The 17,345-nt window shown below is 39.7% G+C and overlaps 1 protein-coding gene across 4 annotated transcripts in view; it reads right to left on the reverse strand.

The window, feature by feature from the left end:
- Positions 1–17,345, reverse strand: part of LOC147312488 (low density lipoprotein receptor adapter protein 1) — a 48,088-nt gene that overhangs the window by 19,541 nt on the left and 11,202 nt on the right. For all 4 annotated transcript variants that reach the window (XM_086263887.1, XM_086263888.1, XM_086263889.1 and 1 more), the window contains exons 2-3: positions 5,326–5,468; positions 1,957–2,069 (exon numbers count right to left, since the gene is read on the reverse strand). In XM_086263887.1, the coding sequence (XP_086120013.1) occupies positions 1,957–2,069; positions 5,326–5,468 (256 nt within the window). The remainder of the gene's footprint in view (positions 1–1,956; positions 2,070–5,325; positions 5,469–17,345) is intronic.

Below are 17,345 nucleotides of genomic sequence, written 5' to 3' on the forward strand. Positions count from 1 at the left end.
AAAAGTGCCAATGAGGGGGGGGTGTTAAAAGCTATTGGATATTTTGAAACTGTAAAAAGTGAAATTCCACCCATACAGGTTAGTATTGCATTGTTTTGGGTGTGGATGGGTGCAGTGGGAGGGTTATGGGTGCTGGGATCCTATTTTCTATGCCATGCACAATGCCCTCCTGTCTGTTTTCTAAGCTTCCCCTGAGGGGAAACAGACTGGCTTTAACCCAGTGTGAATCCAAAATTAATTCTACAAACACACAAATTTACATACACACTCACTGTGCAAGTTACATCCACAAAGTCACAATGTGTGGACATATGTGCACATAACTTGTGTATCTAACTCCCCCTGTGGATGCTACGCACTCTAAACACAGTCTTGATTTGCTTGATTTGAATTCTTTCACACTCTGCTTGCTTTCTTGGCCAACAAATGGATTATGTGCAGCAAAAAAAAAAAAAAAAAAGATACGAGGGGGTGGGGTGGCTACAAGGAAGTGGAGGTGGGGGTGGGGTTCCATAAAATCTTCAGTCAACCCGAGCACGGCATGTGGTCCTTCACTGAGTCCTGTATCATATCTCGGCAAACAATCGAAGCTCGAGTTTCAGTCTAAGAACTCTGTTGTCCTGTGTTCAAAGCTCAGTTTAAGATAATGAGCATAAATAGGAGCTTTTTTTTCCTTAGACAGTATAAAGGAAAAGAGGAGAGAAAAGAAGGAGATCAAAGACGAGGCAGGTTTCACTAGCCTGTGGTCTGTTACTGCTGATAAGGTAGATCAAGAGGGGATCCAGAGCTACACCTGCACACACATCGATTCACCTTCAAACACATGCGTCTTTTATCAAAGCTTGTTCTGTAATCACAGTCCAGCCATATGATATTTAGACTGTAATCCCCAACAACAAGAGGCCAAGGCTGTATTATAGAATGCTACCCAGAGAGAAGCCAGCCAAACATATCATATCCACACACACACACACACACACACACACACACACACACACACACACACACACACACACACACACACACACAAAATGGGCTGATTTACCCACTTTCTGTTATGTTTTTGTTGTAATTGGTTTCCTTTACCCTTTGGTGCCAGGCAAAAGAAGATATTTCATTACCCTATTGTTCAACATTTAGTCCAAAATTGATGTGATACAACAGATAATCATCTTGTGATGTACCCCTAATTGACCCACTCACCACAGCTCTGAGCAGAAAACTGCTTAGTTTAATGCTGCAAAAGAAGCACGGCAATGGACAGAAGGGAAAATGACCTACATAGAAGGTCAAAAAATGAAGCCATATCATAACAACAACAGCAACAAGACTTATATTAAGAGCATTATATCAAAGAATGGCTGAACAAAGAATAAAATAAAGGAGAAATAAAATAGCAGCAAATTATTATAGAAAAGAGGGGACAAACCAATGACCTCTTGTAAAATGAATTAAAAAATAATAATTTAAGTGAATTTGAATTTAAATTGAGTTTGGTACAAATGAGTTCTCTGCTGGAGTGTTTGTCTCATTCAGTTCCAAATCCCTGCAGGTGTATCTGCTAACTCTGATAGCAAACTAGTATATTACATGCACACGCTGCTTGGGAAGTTTGAACCAATGCTGGTACCTCTGCAAGGTTGTAGTCCACTATAATGTTTTCCACTTTAATCAGTTTATATCTAGAGCACAGATAGACAGAGAGTACATTGTAGCAGTACAGTAGAGCCTGAGAGGAACTGTTTCTGATAATGAATGTCAACTTTTATGAACCATGCTGATTGTTCAGTTTTTGGGATTTTTTTTTTTTTTCTTTTTAAGAAAAGGGCAAAAAATTGAAGTACAGGAAAATGGGGTAAGGGAAGTTCTCTGGGAAACATGAGTATTAAAAAAAATCTTAGTAATCAATCACTGTTGTGGACTAACAGGTTCAGGATAGAAATGCGATGGCCGTACCTGTAAATGGAGACATTCTCTATGAGGTCTGTGGTTTCTGTGTCTGTGATAACGATGCCTTTCGGTGAGACTGTCAGTGTTACTTTCCGAAACTTCTTTGCACCGGCTCTGGCCTGTGGATATTGAACACAAAACATATACAGTAATGTGCAAAAGTCTTGAGCCACCCCTCATTTCGTCCAGTGAACCAGACTTTATTGACATTTGTAATGTGGTCTTGAACAACAGTTCTCCAGGCTTTCTGAAGGTCTTTCAAAGTTTTGGAATGTTTGTTGCTTTTTCACTCATTTTCAGTCCAGTCCTTGTACCTGACCATTTTCAGAGGATTTTTTTTCTTTTTGTTAAGATGCTTAACTCTCAAATATATATTTTTCAAGCATAAAGAGGTACCCAACTCAAGGGATGAACCTGTATCGTATGTACAAAAATAGACAACATAGCAAAGAAGAAACTTCAAGCAGTCTTTTTAAAGTGCATCTTTAAGCACTTTGTTACTAGTAGCCTGTGCCATTTCTTTAGTTGACATGAAATAGTCATTTTGTACAACCAATCAAGAGCAGGTGAAGAGTATATGAAGGTCATGTCTTTAAGAAATAGAAAGCAATCCATCAAAGACCTGACACAGGATCTAAGAGATGGATATAGCCCTTCAGTTGATCCGTCTACTGTTCTCTCAAGCCTCATCAAAGATGGTTGAAATGGAAGTGTGGCTGTATTTATGCCAAATTAAATCAGTGGCAAGAGTTCTGATGGGGTGATGAATTCAAAGTGACATTTTTGGTTCAAATTTCTGTCAACGTGTACGGATGAGGTCAGGAGAGAGGTACAACAGTGAGTATCTACAGCCAGCTGTAAAACACCTTGGAGGCTCTGTCATGGTTGCATTTTAGCCAGCGATGTTGGAGATCTTGTCAAAATGAATGCAATTATGAACGCAGAAAAATACAGTCAGATTTAGATCCAACATGTAATATCATCTGGAACGTGTCTCAATGGCATGTTCCAGATAGTATTTTTGCACGACAACAATCTCAAACTCGCTATAATAAAAGTATACCAGGATAAAAGAACAGACAATGAAACACTACCTTAATATTGTTGAGGCAGTGTGGGATCATCTTGATAAAGAATGGAAAAAAAGGCAGCCAAAATCCAAAAAAGAGCTTTGAATGTCCTTCAGTAACTTAGAGAAGTATTTCTGAATACTAGTTAAACATTTTTTCTTAAAAAAGAAAGCCTGGCTATGTTGAGGAATAAAGGAGGCCATTGCTGCACCCGTTTCTCATTTTCCTATCAAAAACTAGGAAAAAGGAAGGATGGCTCAAGACTTCTGCACAGCAGACGCACACTGTGTACACAAACATAGATGAAAGAAGATGAAGAAACACTAAAAGCCCTCAACTTGTAAACAGTATGCTGTTAAGCAAAACCAAGCAGCCTGCTTTATAAAAAGCGACAGAATGAGGGGAGAAAAGCTGCAACATGCAGCCCAGAATGAGCACTCCAGGTCGGGCCAGCAGCCACTGACTCTCCCTGAAACTTTACACCATCTGGACTTCCAGAAAATACTGTTGACAGTGACAATAACCTCCAGATAATACAATTAAATAGCAAATGACAGCAGTTTTTTGCGACACTCAACAGATATCAGGCTAAGCATCAGTAGAGTGACCACCAATGAATAGATTAAATACATATAAATACAAATACATTTAAAGAACTACATAATTTAGTATTTCCATATGTTGAATTGTGTAAGAACTCTTTTATTCATAAAAGAATGATGGTGAGAAGCTAAAGATCAGTAGGAGTGAGATCTTTGCTTAAACAAAACTAGGACTTCTCAAGGACAATGGGAATGGTGCCATGGCTTGCTGTAGGAATTGTAATACCCTGGAGATGGTGACATTGAACAATAGTCTCTGCTTAGAACCACAACGCTTAAAAGCGTGCTGTAGCTGATTGTGGTAGCTCTTTCATGCAGGAAGCGCTAACGGCTACAGTTGCCGGCGTCATGTTTCGAGTGCCATGCCACAAGGCAAAAACCAATCTGTCGGCTTGAGATACGCCAAGTTCAGCCTTTCTCTATGTTTGCTTCCCCTGTCTTGTCTAATCATGTCTTACTGAAGCATGTAGTGAACAGAAAAGTCACTTATTTATTCAATATACCCATTCAGTTCAGTCAATTATAATGGTTACCGAGGGAACAGACTTTTTGTCTTGGTGTAAATCAACTGAATCTTAATCCCACCATTAGGTTTGGTTCAGTCTCTAATTGAGAGGCGGGGGATTTATGATTGTACTGCTGCCTGTGCCAGGCTGTTCATTCTGCAAAGAAACATCAGACATTTGCATTGTTGAGAAAGTGCCAAGTGAATAGGTGTGCAAGTGTGAGCGTTAGTAGAAACAGAAACATGAGTATCAATTTGCATGAATAAAAACGGTCCAGGAATTGGCTTCTTGGTATGTTTCCAAGTTAACTGGTTTAAATGCAATGGTTTTCTTGTAGTTTCAAGAGAAAACTGCCAGCCGGCTGAACTAATGTAGAAAACCGTACCCAGAAATCCCCAGTATGCTGGTGGTAAGCACAAACATGAAAACAGAGATTGGCCTTCTGCATGTGTGCAACCCCTGATAATCCTGGATTAGCTGCTCTATTTCCATGCATATACGTGCAAACCCTGACACAGAGATAAACTTTGTAAACAACTTGGCAAGCATATTACAGAAATTTCCCTGTGAATGATGCTGATTACTTGGTTTAAGAGTAATCGCAGTAAGCTGTTAAATGTTTCGCAGAACGTCTCAATCAAAAGATTTCCTTTAACTGAGCTGTTTATCCTTAATACTCATATAAGACAATAATCAAAGGTTATAGTTTAAATGATTCTGACAGTGTCACAGTGATTTTGCTCCTGTTATGATGACAATCAAATTCACTGACCCTTTGCTTGCTTATCTTTAAAACAATGTCCTGAGCCATTAAGATGACATGGATGAAATCTAAATTTAGCAATCAGTCATCTTAGAGTCACTCAGATAATGTGCACTGGAATTTGAAAGTACATTGTCACAGTAATCCTCTAAATAAATATCACTGCAGTTGAAATGTTCACAGTTTCCCTCTTTAAACTTTAGAAATATGATTGTGACCTTTGTGGTCTGGCTAACTAATTTCACTGTATAAGCAACTGTACATTGACAATAAAAACGTTCTAAGTTCTAGATCTTGATGACAGATTTTTGCTAATAGGGTATAATTTATACACTACTTAGTTTAGTAAAATCAAGTAATACCAGCACAGCTCATATAGTGACATGCATTATAATGCATTAGGTTTAAGCTTCTAATGGGGGATAGAGACTCACCGTGGCAACAATTCTGCGAATGGCAGCAGAGGCCATGTCCTCTCCTTTAGGCTGGCCCACCAGAGTCATACCCAGGTACTTCACGTTGAACACCATCCCCTCCAACAGAGTCTCCTTCGTGTCTGTCCAGTTCTCTGGCAGCTCTGGAAAAACAAGTTCATCCCAAAATAAGGTGTTAAGTTACTTTTTCTTTTTGGAAACCGACATACTTTCAAAGTAGTGCATTTGCAGGCTCATGCATATCACCTCAATTCCCAAAAAAGTTGTGACACTGTGGAAAATGGAAAACCAAAAGCAGAATGCAATCATTTGCAAATGTCACACATTCTGGAAATTTTTTTTCCCCACTCTTTCAGGATCAGTTTCTAGGTCAGTGTGGTCATTCTAAAGATTGCTGAGCAAACAGTTTACGGTACTCAGCCCCAGCAACGTGTGAGCTGGCAAAGTGACATCACCGCTCCGCACATACTGGTATAAATATAGAGTCAGATTTTGTGTAACATTAGAAATGTAAAACATGAACAGCTCTAAATATTTAAAATATCTCTGTGATATTTTAAATGGGACTAATTTGAACTTCACTTTTAAATCTAAATTAATTTTGAATGAAATGGGTAACCACTTTTGAATGATTGCATCATTACAGTAGAAAATAGTATGAATTTTAGTAAAAAAAAAACCCAAAACAAAACAAAACATCCACTGGCAAGCAAATCCAGTATCAGGGCTCTGATAATGCCATAACAGAATGCCTGCAATATCCTGTTGTCTCTGCGATTCCCAACAGGTAGTACCAGCTGTCCTCGAGCTGACTATTGCAGGCAGTGTCAGTGACTGCACCCATGCAGAGAGCTGAAAATATCTTTCAGAGACACCTGGACACCCTACAGATGAGCAGCAGGAGAACAACAACAACAACTTACAAAACTGCTACAGGCCACATTCTGTGATAAAAACCAACAGTTGAACAAGGGAAACATCTGAGCTACAGATTTTCAAATGACTCTTCCAACACCAAAGTGTGATTAAACTACTATAAATATAAAACTATGAAATAATCAACATTAAGCTCTAGCGCTTTCCCCCTCTGTCTTTCTTCTCCATATAAATTCAATGCTGCTTACACAATTGAATGAAGTGAGAGAGTGAGATTGACAAAAGGAATGAGCAAGAAGAGCAGGGTGAGGGAAAAGAGACACGCACACACAGTGTCCAACACTCTATTGGGATATACTGGCACTAAATTCTCCACATGGGCTGAGCCATCTGTCACTGGCAGACCCCATGCAGCTGTGAAGCGAACAGCAAACACCGCCATCCCCGTCCCACTGCTTCCAACGACTCTGAATTATTAACTAATTTTCAATCACACTGTGGGGGCTGTTTCAGAACCAGGAAGCACATTTGGTGTTATGAAATGCAAATTCTAAGGTACGCAGTGGCCAGCTTACTGTAAATCATTTGACAGCTCTGGATGAGAGGTGGCTGCTGATAAGGAGTCCCATAATTTATCCTCCATGAAAGTTCTGCCTTTAAATGTAATATATTTACAGTCCCGTGTGACCTAGCTCACTACTACCTAGGAATGGTACTTGAATTATTTCCTGACCCCTTCTCACAGTGGTGTCCCTTCTCACAGAAGGTCAAAGGGCAGGTTTGGCTACATGACAGGAAAAAGGGGTTTCAGGCTTTTAAAGAAGAATACATGAAGGGAGAAATTAGATAAGGGACTCCATCCCTGGAAGGATTACTCACAAACAAATTCCATTGACTTTCACCGGCAAAGGGAGCAGGATTCTATATAATTACATTTTTGTTCTATTATGAATGGGTCGATGAGATTTTACTGAACTAATGCATTTAGGTTTTTCAAAATGTTACTGACCAAAGACGCAGATGCTGAAGGGACATTTAAAAAAAAAAAAAAAAAAAAAAAGCACACACACGTTTTTTAAAACACTAAAAACTGATATCAGTTTTTGACTGTTTGCTGTACCCCTCAATAATCTCTTCCTTCCACTGCCCATACTTATCATTGTGGTGTGCTTCAGGCTACAGCATAGACAAGAGACATGCGCATAAATGTAAAGTATGGTTTAAAAGCTGTGCCTCTGCCCTGACAGAAGCTGCACACCCTTCCTAGCTTTCATAGTTAAATATAGCTTCAGAGAGCCACAGTATAAAATTATTTTTTACTTATGGTCTTAGGAAGTTTACACGAATAACTACATCTAACAAGTGTTATTAAAATTCTATTCAATTATATAAATAAAACTAAACTGAGAATGTATTACCAAATCACAACAACAGTCGCCTCAAGTTAAAGGAAATATTAGAAAGAAGCCCCATCAGATGAGCCACTATGAGCAAGTACATGGTGACAGTGGGAAGGAAAAACTCCCTATTAACAGGAAGAAACATCAAGCAAGACCAGCCTCAGGGAGGGCTAGCAATCTGCCGCCACCAAATGAGAGTGACACGAGGGAGAAATCAGTTTATGTTTTGTGTGTCTTAAAGAAAAAAATACCAGCTGAGATTGGCTTATTTTAACTATCAAATATCGGTATTAGTCTAAAAACCCAATATTAACCTAAATACATACAAATGTTTTTGTTTGTTTGTTTGTTTGTTTGGTTGGTTTTTACACAAACTGGTCAACAGATTACTCTCATGGGTGAAGTTGTCAAAAAAATATAGTCAATACTAATCGATAAAAATTACTATCAGATAAGAGAGCGGTCCCCAACCCCCGGGCCGAGTTGTTTGGTACCGTGCCGCGAGAGCTGAGGCTCGGGTGTGAAATGTATGGTTTTCAGGTTTTTTATCGTTAACTTGGTTTCCCTGACTCTTTTCCCGTGTTGTAGTTGTGTGTCTTATTTTGAAAGAAATAGTTACACGTTACATTAACGACCAGAGAGCATTAAGAGGAGGATGTTACTCTCAATGTTGTTGCCGCATTTCAGGAGGACGCTGCTAATAAAGTTACACAATTACACAGTGAATTCGTGTTTATTATTATATTTACAAAATACCACAGTTTTTCTCTTGGCCGTATCATTTTATTTTGTTGTATTTATCCGCGACACCTTAAAGGCCGGTCCATGAAAATATTGTCTGACATTAAACCGGCCCGTGGCGCAAAAAAGGTTGGGAACCTTAAACCTAACCGAAAAAATAGCGTTTTACGCTCTTTTTGCACACTATGTTTTTCATACATGTCTTATAGTTGCGTTACTCTATTTTTTTATGCTATGTGAGAAATTGATGACATTAGTAAACTAGTATTATAATCCTATTCACAGTTAACTCATTTGTTACACGGCAGCTGTGCTCAGGCAAAGCCCTAATGTTTACCACTGCTCATGGGCTAATCTGTTTTAAAATATTAATAAAATATCTCACAAATAACAGGGGGGGAAAAACACATTTTTTTAATACACATGCGTCAAATTTTTAACATTTCCTGTTTAGTTTTCATCATTTCAGTTAAGGGATAGCTGACTTTACCTGGGACATACACTTTTCTCAGTCTTTACCATCATATACCTATTTAAGACCCTTTTACATCACAAAAGTTAGATTTAACAAGTTAAGCTCAGCTCATAAAATCTGCTTCTGAAACGACAACTATGTTTTTTTATTTGTTTTTTTCCCAGGCAATAAAATCTACACTTATCACCTAAAAATAAGACGTCTGTTTTTGTTTCCTCCTGTGCAAAATCAGGGGACCATTGTTTAAAAGGGGACCATTGGGGCGATTGTGGCTCAAGAGTTGGGAGTTCGTCTTGTAATTGGAAGGTTGCTGGTTCGAGCCCCGGCTCCGACAATCTCGGTCATTGTGTCCTTGGGCAAGACACTTCACCCGTTGCCTACTGGTGGTGGTCAGAGGGCCCGGTGGCGCCAGTGTCCGGCAGCCTCGCCTCTGTCAGTGCGCCCCAGGGTGGCTGTGGCTACACTGTAGCTTGCCATCACCAGTGTGTGAATGGGTGGATGATTGTGTATAGTGTAAAGCGCTTTGGGGTCCTTAGGACCAAGTAAAGCACTATACAAATACAGACCATTTACCATTTAAAAGGATTTTTGAGCCCGTCTGTCACAGCTGTCACTACAAACTGCATCCACGGTGTTAAAATAGAAATCCTGTCACATGGCGCTTCTGCAAGAGTGGCGGGGCTTAGAGATTGGTCAATCCAAAACAATTAAATACACTTCACCCTGTCAACTTTATTACCAATCTTTCAGTATCCATATGATTTTATGTCATTCAAAGCTGCAATGCGTCAGCTTCTGGTCGAAAGATTTATTGCATAGTTTGGCTCTGTAAAAATGTCACAGCAATACAAAGCTGAAGTGCCACAGTCCATATTGTGTCTTCCCCAAGCTACACAAATGAATTATTAAACAGCTTTATGTTGATGCTGCAGGGTTTCCAATATATTATCTGCCTAAAAGAGGAGGTCTTAAATTTTTAATAAATCCTATGTGAGTCTACAGAAGGACTGGGACTGATAAGAATGACAGGAACAAGCAGAGGGTGGCTAATTGGATTTAACACGTTGAAGAAAATCCTCAGGACAACTAAAAATGCGAAATTTGAACTTTAAAGTAGGCGTGCGCGCATACATTCGCGTTGTGTTTGCGAGATAGTTCTCATCAAGGCCGATCAAATTTGGATGAGGACAAAACAAGCTTAGGGTATGAGCGCGGCCTTGGCGGTGCACTGGTGACATTTGCATCTCTAACAAATTGATGCCTGGCAACACTTTCACACCGAGTACACTGCAGCAAGAGCACTGATTTCACTGTGTTCGCACAAAGGCTTCACAGTGGAGACACACTCTAAAGGAATCAGTGCATTACAACAAAGGCACAGAACAATTTAATAACATTTTGCTCCACGGGGCTTTAAGTGTATTCGTATAAAGTTACTTTATAATACTACCGCCTTGAGATGTTGAGCACTGTAAAATATTTCAGACTGTGTTAAACCAGCAAATGACAAGAGCAGCATTTCACAGTAGCTGATCTGACTCTGGGAAGTGCTGCTGTAGTATAATAGACGCCATGTGCTCTGCACGCCTTCAGCTACATGCCGTGATCACCAGCTGTCTTTCTGAGCTACACGCTCGGTAATTTAATTTGCTCTGAGAAGTCAAAATCATACCCAGGTGAATTCTGAACACCTCGGCTGATGGCTAATTAATAACATAAACACGAGTAAGCAGAGACGTAGAGGGCATATGGACAAACAGCGGGCCGATACGCTATTTTCCTCGAGACGCTTAATCTCAGTTACTTTCTAAAACTGCAGAAACAAGCATGACACCCAAATGAATTGTCTATTTTTTGCCTCCATCTCTTTACAGGCAAACTGGATATTCTTTCCTAGAATGTTTTTCACAGCAACTTGACTGGAGACCAGTGGATTGAATACACTATCATCATATGAGTAGAGATACATTCAGCTTGCTTTAAGACCCCTGCTGACACCCCCATCCTCCACATCCTTCTAGATGTAATCTTTTTGCCTTAGTGTTTTACTCATCTGATGGAACTTTGAATCTAGGACACCACCTTGACAGAGAAAATAGGCCGCACATTCAGGGAAGATGGTTGGCTGGGATGATGTGGGTGTATTGGGGGGGGTGTAACTGGTTTCCTGATTCTGCCTTGAGGGGAAACCAAGTAAAGCTAAGTCTTTTCATTCAAGCTCTCACTCTTCAAACTGCTTTTTTTAAATCCGTCCCCTAACTCACCTTATGCATCTTCAGTTCCTCTGGCACTAACTGAACGCACAGAATAAACTCCAGTTGTAGCTAATGAGAGCAGCTTGGGCTCCTCACAGCCAAGAGTGCAGTACAAGCTATTTCTCAAAGCCTGACAGCATAAAAAAAAAGATACGAAAACGCAATCATGGGATCAAACAGATGATGTCTGAAGCAGCGAGGTGGTACTTGCAAATAGCATTACTAAACACCTTGGCTAAGCATCAAAAGAAGTGGATCAACTACAGTGGAATAGTAGACCCTGCACACTCGGCTTGAGTAGTACATAAAAAAACCCACACATTCACCAACCCAGAGTACAAACCATCATGTCATTCTATTTTAAACCCTCACAATCACAGCTTTTGATTTTCTTCACTGTACTGCCCTTACACTGATAGACAAACCTGAATAGAAACTCACTCGAAAAAGGGTTAGGGTTATTAACAGAGTGCCTGATTCAATAGGAAGGAGAAGGAAATAAGCTTTACTAATAAAAACAACAGCCACATTACTTCAAAGTTTTTATGCAAAAGTACTCTAGATGGAAATAATATGATTGTATCCAGGTAGTCCTCTGAAAATTTGAGCTTGGAAGACTAGATAAGCACCATATACCCATTAGTCATGCACTTTTCTAATGGAATCACAACTTGTGGTCAGCTGATCGGAGAAGCTAAAATCTATTAGAGCTGCACAGATTGGCCGGGTAGGGTCTGCAATCCCTCGGTTCACAGCGTCCTCAGACCGGACTGGTCAGCCCTGTCATGCCTGTGCAACACTGGCACAGCAGCACAGGTAAATAGTTGCTCGCACAGTCACAGCTACACTATGAGCATGGCTATAGCTGTTAGCGAGTTCTTCACTATGAGTGAGGTTTGCTAAACTAAACCATGGGGAAACATGACAACTGTCATAACAAAATACCTAATTAAACACTTAAATACCTTTCATCCAGCTGAACACAGCTAACAAGGGGGAAGTAGCTATCTTTAGCTTTAGCCACTACCCCTCTTGTCTAGTTTAAAATGCATAAGAATATAGCTTCTCGGAAAAGAAGCTGAAACCCAACAGAAAAAAGAAGACAATGGATTTGGGTTGACACTGGTTCAGGTTTCTATTATTACTTTCATTATAACAACTTAAACAAAGCTACTGTTCTATTTGCTTCTAAGCTACTGTTTAATTTAAAATTTCTTGAGAGCTTGAAAAACCTTTTTATTCAACTGATGACTTTTGACATTCACACTTAAGTGTGATGCTTTTAATTTTCCCTGCCAGAAAAAGAAAACTTTTGGTACATTATTAAATCAGAAGACTATAGAGTGATTTATAGTGGATACAAGCCAACAAGATTCAGTTTGTACTTTGTAAAACATAGATATTTTATAATAGTTGCATCAAGCTCCTGAATTTAGAAAATTTCATTTATACCAACTGTAAGAATTCTCTAGCGTAAAATAATTTAGGTTAATAAACCAGCAATTTTCCCCAAACGTTTATCTGTGAATCCGTGCTAGTGCCCCCCATTCAGCATAATGTCTCTTTCAGCACACCACCCCTTGCTTTCACTTAAAACACTGTATCTGCTGTTAATGCTGATTGAATTATCTAGCATGGCTGAGCAAATAGAACAGAAGCAAAGTGGGAGCTGTTCTGTTGAGTGACTGACATGGGCTGAGCCTCTGTAATAAAAGACAGATAAAGTAAATATTAGCAAAGAAAGATACCACCTAATACCACTCTTCATTAATGTGTTAAGCACTTTGTTTCAGCAAAAAGGGAAAAAAATCATGACTGTATTCAAAGCTTAAAACAACAATCTGCAGGGCCTTTAAACCACTCGAACTAAGACATAATATCTTGTTTGTGTAATACATACAAATTTTGCCAAGTTAGGCTTTTGTGGTCTTAAAAGAATGTTGGGACTGTTATTGATGTTCCCATCTAGATCTTGATTATGAAAAGCCAATTATGTCCTGAATGTTAATTGCCATAACTGTATTTATTATGCAAAACATAGACCTGAGCTCTCCCATCACAAAGCCTTCCAAAGGTTCCATGAATCCTTAATAAGAAAGCATTAAACTGACATTTGGGGATACAGCAGTGAAACACTCTTATCTTTTCCTCAAAAACTAGGATGCTTTCTCCTCAGAAGTGTCCAGAGAATAAAATGGGATTAACATTAAGGTTATTTTGTGGACATGCGTCATTACACGGTCAAATTAAAAGCCAACACAGACGTTTAGGGTTTGTTCCTGGATGATTTCCTGCACTCTATTTATAGCTGGCATCCCAGTGTGAAAATTGTGCTAATATTTACTCTGCAGACAGTGACAGTTGGTGTGTGGCTGGTATGATACTGTGCAGGAGGACTGAGCCAGATAAGCAGACAATGATTAAAAAAAGAGAGAGAGAGAGAAAGAAAGAGCCACATGGATTCATGCCATCATACAGAATTCAGTGTGTAATGGCACCAGAAAAACTGAAAACAGCATTCATTTTAATCTAGTAACTGTTGTCTCTTCTGGAAGAAGACGTAAAATGTTGCAACATGCTGTATCTATTTGGAACAAATGGTACTGGAAAGAGGTTGGGATTGTTTGCTGATCAGAAATCACAAAATCATTATATGTGTGCATTTTATCTTTATATTTACATGTTTTTACATGTTAATACATTAACTATAACTTGTTTTGGGGCAGCGTAATTACAAGCTGCCATTACCATAAAATATTGCTACTGATAATGTAAGTAACCACTGCATAAACTACACTGACACTCAGGACTGCTGTATTGATACACATCGTTAACACATTGCCATGTTGGGAATAAATGAACACACAATGTTTTTGCAGTTTATCCTTCATATTATTGATTGCTAGTATGTTGGAGTGCAGTGAGTCATTTGATCATAGGAGGGACACGGCTGTATTATTGTATTACATGTATGTATGTTTAGCTTAATGTCAGCTAGACTTGCTAACTACAGACTCATGCTAACCTGAAGAAACAAACAAACTTACCTCTGCCTCCTCACAGGGATGGTAACATAAGTGGGGTATAGATACAGGTGTGTTTGGTTCTACTGTTCTAAGTGTATTTACTTATTTATATTCACTTCCAAGTGAATGGCTTGTGGCTGGCTGTGAGCTCTGGATAGCTTTAGCCACTTTGTCTTTGTTAGCCTCTTTAAATTGCTCATGTTTGATAAACAGTGGTGCAATGGTTAGTATTGGCCCATCACAGCAGGGATGTCCTGGGTTCAAATCCAGTCTTTATGTGCAAATTTGCATGTTCTCCTCATATCAGTGTGGGTACTCCAGCTTCCTCTCACAGTCTAATAACATGCATGGAGTTATGCCAATTGGTGATTCCAATTTTATCAAGCGTGACTGGTTGTCTGTGTCAGTGTTAGCCCTGTGACAGACTGATGACCTGTCCAGGGTGTACCTTGCCTCTCACCCTGTGAAAGCTGGAATAGGCTCCAGCACAACCCTGAACTGAATAAGTGAAGGAAAATAGATGATTAGGTTTGTTGAAGCAACGGTTTTTTATAGTGGTTCCCCTGTAGTTTACTTTGGCAAACTATGTGCCTTCCCCATTCACAGCAAAGAACTTGTTAACAGCAAAGTCTCACTATCTTCTCGCTACGAGAAGATTTGCCTGTGCAGCTGTGCATGTGTTGCACATTCGTATGAAAACCATCCGATCCTGGTCCCCGGCTGGTTGATTGAGTTGTTTGGTGGAAAATAAATGTGCTTCAACATTTCAAACTCCTGCTGGATTTTCGTCCCGTTTCGCTTCGGCCAAGCTCACAGGCAGCTTGTTTTATATAATCACTAGAGCCAGCTTTCTAAGAATCCCTCTCACTCATTTTACTGAGAATATGATACTTAGGTCTAGGAAGATGAAAGGAAGATGGGATACACTCGTGTCTAGAATGTAACTCATGCCCTGCACTTTTGTTTTTAACAGTATGTCCATGATTGTTTCCGAACATTCATCAAGAAGCTTTAATTTTGCATATTTAATCAGACCTTAAAGATACACCTGTTAGGTCAGAAAAGCACCATTTAAAATGTTCAATTAGTTGTCTTACTATGCAACACAGAGCAGCCCTCGTTTGTCAAACAGGGTGTTTACAGTTTCTTGAGTTGTGGTCTAACATTGACTGAAGGGTACTAAATATGGAGGTGACTTGCACTTTAAGTGTCCATTAGAAACACCCTGAATCATCTGAGTGACTCGCATCCACCCTTGTTTATACATGTAGAGCGCTGTGTCTGTTAAATTATGTGATTTCCATACAGGTCTGAACCACTACGATCAATACCCAAGGATCTAAAATAACACTGCATCCTAGATTTATTACTTTAAAATGGTAAATGGTAAATGGACTAGTTCTTATATAGCGCTTTTCCACTCTTCTGAGCACTCAAAGCGCTTTACACAACTTGTGCATTCACCCATTCACACCCATTCGCACAAGCACAACTGACATTCACACACATTCATACTCCGATGAATGCATCGGAGAGCAATTTCGGGTTAGTATCTTGCCCAAGGATATTTGGCATGCAGACTAGGGGAAGCCGGGAATCGAACCACCAACCTTCCGATCAGTAGATGACCTGCTCTACCACCTGAGCTACAGCCACCCACTTTACAACTTTTTAGATTGTAGCAATTGCTTGTGAAAGCACTAAACTCAGCCACAAAGGACAGACTGAAAACTACTAACTGTATAATTATGTACAGAGAGAACAATGGTTGTCATCACCTATAAAATGATTTTACATCAACGTTCACTAGAGGGAAAGTAAACATTTCCAAAGTCATGGCAAGTTAACACAGCAACAGAAGAGACACTTTAATATCGGAGCTATTTCCTCGCGGCCATTTATTCATAAAGTATAATCGCTCTGCACCATACAAGGATTGTTTTCATTAGCAATTCAAACAGGGCGTGATTTTCTCTGCGCTGATACGAATCTGTTCCCCCAGGAGTCCTCGAGCTCCCATTTCAACATCTTCATCAACTATAAATAGCCTCCCAAAAAGAAAATCTATTCAGGAAATAATAGGTTTATATTTAATATTTTGTTTTCAACTCAAGACTAAGGCTGTGACTCAAATGAAAAGAGGAAAACTAGAATCCCCACATTCCCCAGTGCTAATCTCAAGCTGAGTTCAAGGGACAAACAAAGCAGTCATTACTTTTCCCATCCATTATCCCACCAAAGCAAAACAAGTCACCTTTGAGAGCTGCTGATCTAATTTAAGACAGTGTATCTCTGCACCCCTTTAATAGATGAGGGCATCTCACAGGAATCCCTTCTAATGCAGTGGAGCACTTCAGACCCTTCCATCTGACTGATGGATGTTAGTCCGGCAAGTACCAAATACATCAGCTTCTAGGGTGTTACGCCTTTGGGATAACAAGATAAAGGGATAATCAATGTGAGTACTTGAGCTGTGCATTTGGAAACGACTGATTTCAACTGTATACATTTTCCTGGCGTTTTTGCCTTTCCTTTATATCAACTTGTGAGTTTCAAGATCCTTGGCTAGATTTCCAGAATGCTGCAGGCACTCCACAGGCAAGGTCATATTTTTTTAATGTGTTTGCCTGTTTGTTTGTGTGCCTGTAACTGTGTAGTGGTTAGTGCACTCGCTTGGCAAGCAAAAGGTCGCTGGTTTGATTCCAGCATGAGATACAAATCCCCTTTGGGGTTGCATCAGGAAGAGCATCCGGAGTAAAAACTCTGCCAAAGCAAACATGCAGTGCGACCCCTTCTGGCAAGGGAGAAGCTGAAAGTCTGATATTATCCAGCCACAAAAACTGACGGCCAGTTCCTGCATTTTGGAGCTTATTTTGCTTTCAAAAGAGCCATAGTGCTGTCATATGGTTACAGTAAATATAAAGCTAGAGCCAGCAGCTGTAAAGCTAAGCTTAGCACAAAGATGAAAAACAAGTGGAAATAACCTTCTGGATATAGCAGATCTTAGTAAGTCTCAAGCAGCAATTTCCCCCCTTTGTGGCAAATGTAGATGGGTTGATTCTTCTTCCAACTCTTTTGTTTTGATTTTATTGAGGCTTAAAGGTATATATTATTAGTCGCATGGCCACTTTGAGTAGTGATTCGGTGCTGAATCAAAATATCAACATCGCAGCGAACAGGGACACACCTTGCTACACATGCTAAGTAGCGCGCACTGCTATTAGCTGACTTCCCATGTTTTGATCCA

The sequence above is a fragment of the Aulonocara sp. 'chitande type north' Nkhata Bay genome, linkage group LG15 (assembly GCF_057382095.1).
Source record: "Aulonocara sp. 'chitande type north' Nkhata Bay isolate Kocher_YH1m ecotype deep benthic linkage group LG15, A_spYH_male_GT1.1, whole genome shotgun sequence".
Classification (NCBI taxonomy): Eukaryota; Metazoa; Chordata; class Actinopteri; order Cichliformes; family Cichlidae; genus Aulonocara; species Aulonocara sp. 'chitande type north' Nkhata Bay.